This window comes from Geospiza fortis, unplaced genomic scaffold (assembly GCF_000277835.1).
Source record: "Geospiza fortis unplaced genomic scaffold, GeoFor_1.0 scaffold70, whole genome shotgun sequence".
Classification (NCBI taxonomy): Eukaryota; Metazoa; Chordata; class Aves; order Passeriformes; family Thraupidae; genus Geospiza; species Geospiza fortis.
This window is the reverse complement of record NW_005054317.1, coordinates 1,261,794-1,265,071: the sequence shown is the minus strand read 5'-3', so window position 1 is coordinate 1,265,071 and position 3,278 is coordinate 1,261,794. Positions and strand designations below refer to the sequence as shown.

At 42.9% G+C, this 3,278-nt stretch overlaps 1 protein-coding gene across 1 annotated transcript in view; it reads right to left on the bottom strand.

Annotated features, from left to right (window-relative positions):
• EIF4E3 (eukaryotic translation initiation factor 4E family member 3) overlaps positions 1–272 on the bottom strand; it is a 7,998-nt gene extending 7,726 nt beyond the window's left edge. Inside the window, exons 1-2 of the mRNA XM_031056307.1 lie at positions 219–272; positions 37–101 (exon numbers count right to left, since the gene is read on the bottom strand). Of these exons, the coding sequence (XP_030912167.1) occupies positions 37–101; positions 219–272 (119 nt within the window). The remainder of the gene's footprint in view (positions 1–36; positions 102–218) is intronic.
• Positions 273–3,278: the final 3,006 nt, after the last annotated feature.

The following is a 3,278-nucleotide window of genomic DNA, read 5'->3' as shown; positions in this document are numbered from 1 at the left end:
GGGCACGGCCGCACCTTCCCTCAGCCCCGCACCGGCCTCACCAGCGGACACACCCGCCACGAGCTCCTCGCTACCCCTGAAGGCTGGGACACGCGCACGGGCTGAGGGGAAGCACCAAGTCCCACAGGTCGGTCTATGGCACCCAACGCACCCGGGGAACCTCCATGACTCCAGGCAGTTCTTCCACACTGGCACCGATGCCTTCAAGCCGCATTTACCATCAGCATGCCCTGTAAAGCCAAGAAGACATCCTTGGGCATCCAGTGAGACATCCTTGGGCTGGTCTCACTGCCAGACAGCCTGGTACACCAGGTGTGGTTCAGCTTCTTTAGCTCACCCTCACACTGACCATAACCAGCTCCCACCTGGAGCTGCTTCTCTCCCTCAAGGGCCTTCAGGGGAAGCCATAAGAGGAGTGGTTGAGGTCACTTGGTCTGTTCAGCCTGGAGGAGACTGAGGGGAGATCATTGCAGTCTACAAGTTCCTCATGAGGGGAAGCAGAGGCACAGGCACTGATCTCTGTGGTGACCACTGACAGGACTCAAGGGAATGGCTGGAGCTGGGCCAGGGGAGGTTTAGGCTGGATATCAGAAAAAGGTTCTTCCCCCAGAGGGTGGTGGGGCACTGAACAGGCTCCCCAGGGAATGGTCATGGTCCCATGGATGCCAGAGCTCCAGAAGCACTTGGACAATGTTCTCAAGCACAGGGTGTGCCCCTTGGGGATGGTCCTGTGCAGGGCTAGGAGCTCAATAATCCTCATGGGTCCCTTCCAACTCAGGATATTCTGTGATCCTTTAGGCACACAGCACCAGCTGCAACCCATCATCTGAAAGGTCTTTTCCAACCTAAATGGTTCTATTTATAATCTTTTCCATGATTCTTCAGTGCGTGAGACATGGGACGGTGCATCCCACACCCCCAGAAATCCCTGTGTTCCTGTCACTGCACTAACATCCTAACACCCACCTTACAATTTCCAGCACCCAATCCCACAGGCACAATTTTGGGGGAATGAGGTCAAAATTGCTAAGGCGCATTCAATTTCTTAGAACTAGAAACATTTTTCTTTCCCTTCAGAAGCTGAAGTAGGATTTCTAAAGAAAAACGAAGATCAAAGACAAAAGCAACCTCCCATTGTGTCTCAGAAGAGGAAACAAAAATGTGTAAAATTACTAAATCAGGAAACAGAAGCAAGAGAGCAGGTTTAAGGAAACAGAAGAAAACGCAGCTGTTGCTCGGGTACCAGCTGAAGAAAGGATAAAAGCAAACCAGATCTCAGCATCCCTCCCTGATACATGTGATCAGCATGAAATATGTCCAGGGAAACACTGAAGTTACTCGCAGTTGTTACAGATATAATTGAAGCTCTGGGCAAACCCTAGATATTCATGTAGAGGAGGAAATTTAATATGCAAAACTCCTGAAACAGCATCACATCTTCAAAAGTCTAATAATAGCTCTAAGGTTTTTTCAAGGCTCCTATTAAAATAAGCTGCTTTAAAAATACATACAAAACCAGCAGAAAAATACCTCCCAAGTTTTTCAGTATGAAACAGGCAAACTCACATCTGCTTTACTATTTGCCTGTTAATTACCCGAACTAAGAGCACATTACCATGGTGGAACCGGCAGGAAACAAACAAAATAAAATCAACAAGAAATTGCCATGGCACAGCTGGTAGTCCATAGTTGCATGAACTATGAAAGCTCACATGAAAAAACTGATAAAACCAGCAACAAAAAAAATCTGTCATCAACATGATAAAAGGAATTATCATAGTAAAGTTTGGAGGTCTGGGATTTTTTCATGCATGTGTTTTGGCATTTTTTATGTACACTTTACACTCAGCATTAAAGAGCAAAAAGACAAATTCACAGTATTTTACAGAACCAGAGCCAGTCAGATTACTTTTGAGAGCACACAAAAATCTAGTAAGTTCAAACTGACTTTAAAACTTATCAAGTGATCTATTTGTCAGTAGAGAGAAGTGGATTCACAACTAACTAGCCCTTGTTCTTTTCTTGCTAACCATACTAGCGCCTCTCCACTAAGGCTTTGTTCCATGTAGAATGGAACACAAACAGGCAAAACCTGAGAAATTTTGCCTCTTTTTGTCTCACCCCACTCCCCAAGAATTTACTTCTCTTCTGGACTATTTCTGCCACTGGTGGCTTAGCAGTCACCAAGGCATCTGGCATTACATATGCTGTACAACAGACACTATCATCACTTGATATCCTTGTGCTGATACTGCCACTGAGTTGCTTCAATAGTAAGGTCTACTCAAACAGAAGATTAAAATGTATTCTCTAGCCATAGCCTTCAAAGGTTACCTAGATCATCATGGTAGCCATTCAACAAATTTAAAGCCATTTAAAAGAGCAGCTAAGACAGGTAGACAGAATATACCACTCCAAGGTTATAAAATGGTTCATTTTGATAGTTGCAAATAATGTTTTCCAGAGAAACTGTGACCAGCTGGCAGAAAGCACCAACCAACCAGAAAATTACCTATTTTAAAAGTTATGGTGAGTGACCATTTATTCCTAGTACCCTGCCTGGTAAGTGCTCCAGGCCCACCAGATTACAGTGTTATTTCAGCCTTTCATTCAGCTCTGGAAAGTGTAAGTCACTTATGGATATGAGCATGAGCACCCAAATGTTTTTATCTGAAAAACAAACAATCAAGCAAAACCAAAATCCTACTAAAAAAAACCATAATTGAGAAAATTATGATGCATCAATTTAAAAGTTCAGGATCATTTGCTCCAGAATTTACACCTGCACAAATTTGTTTTAATGCATGGGTATAAGGCAAGGACAGTATTTTAATCAGACAGACAGAAGAAAAAAGCATTGACTTTCCTACAAAATTCCAGACTGCTGACGAATCTGAACTGTAGTGTTTCTGTTTCACCCAGAAACTCAGCAGATCCACACAGATGACCACTCAGAAGTTTTGTGCCTTGAAACCCATGAAATTGGGATTTATTTTATTTTTAGTTGAGTACGCATTTTAAGTTAAGTTTAAATTAAGTTAGCAGAAATGACAGATGATTTTCAAGTGAAAGAATCTGTAGAAATTCCTATTTCTGTAACTCTCCAGCAAAAACTTGCACTTTAAGGTACGAGCAGTGAGACGATTGTGAACTTTACTAAAAACCTCAGTACACATGGTACTACAAAATAAGACCCTGCAAATATTGACCCTCGAAAGGAAGCCATTATTGGATTCTTCCCATTCAGATAATACTGCCATCAACAATACAAATAATCC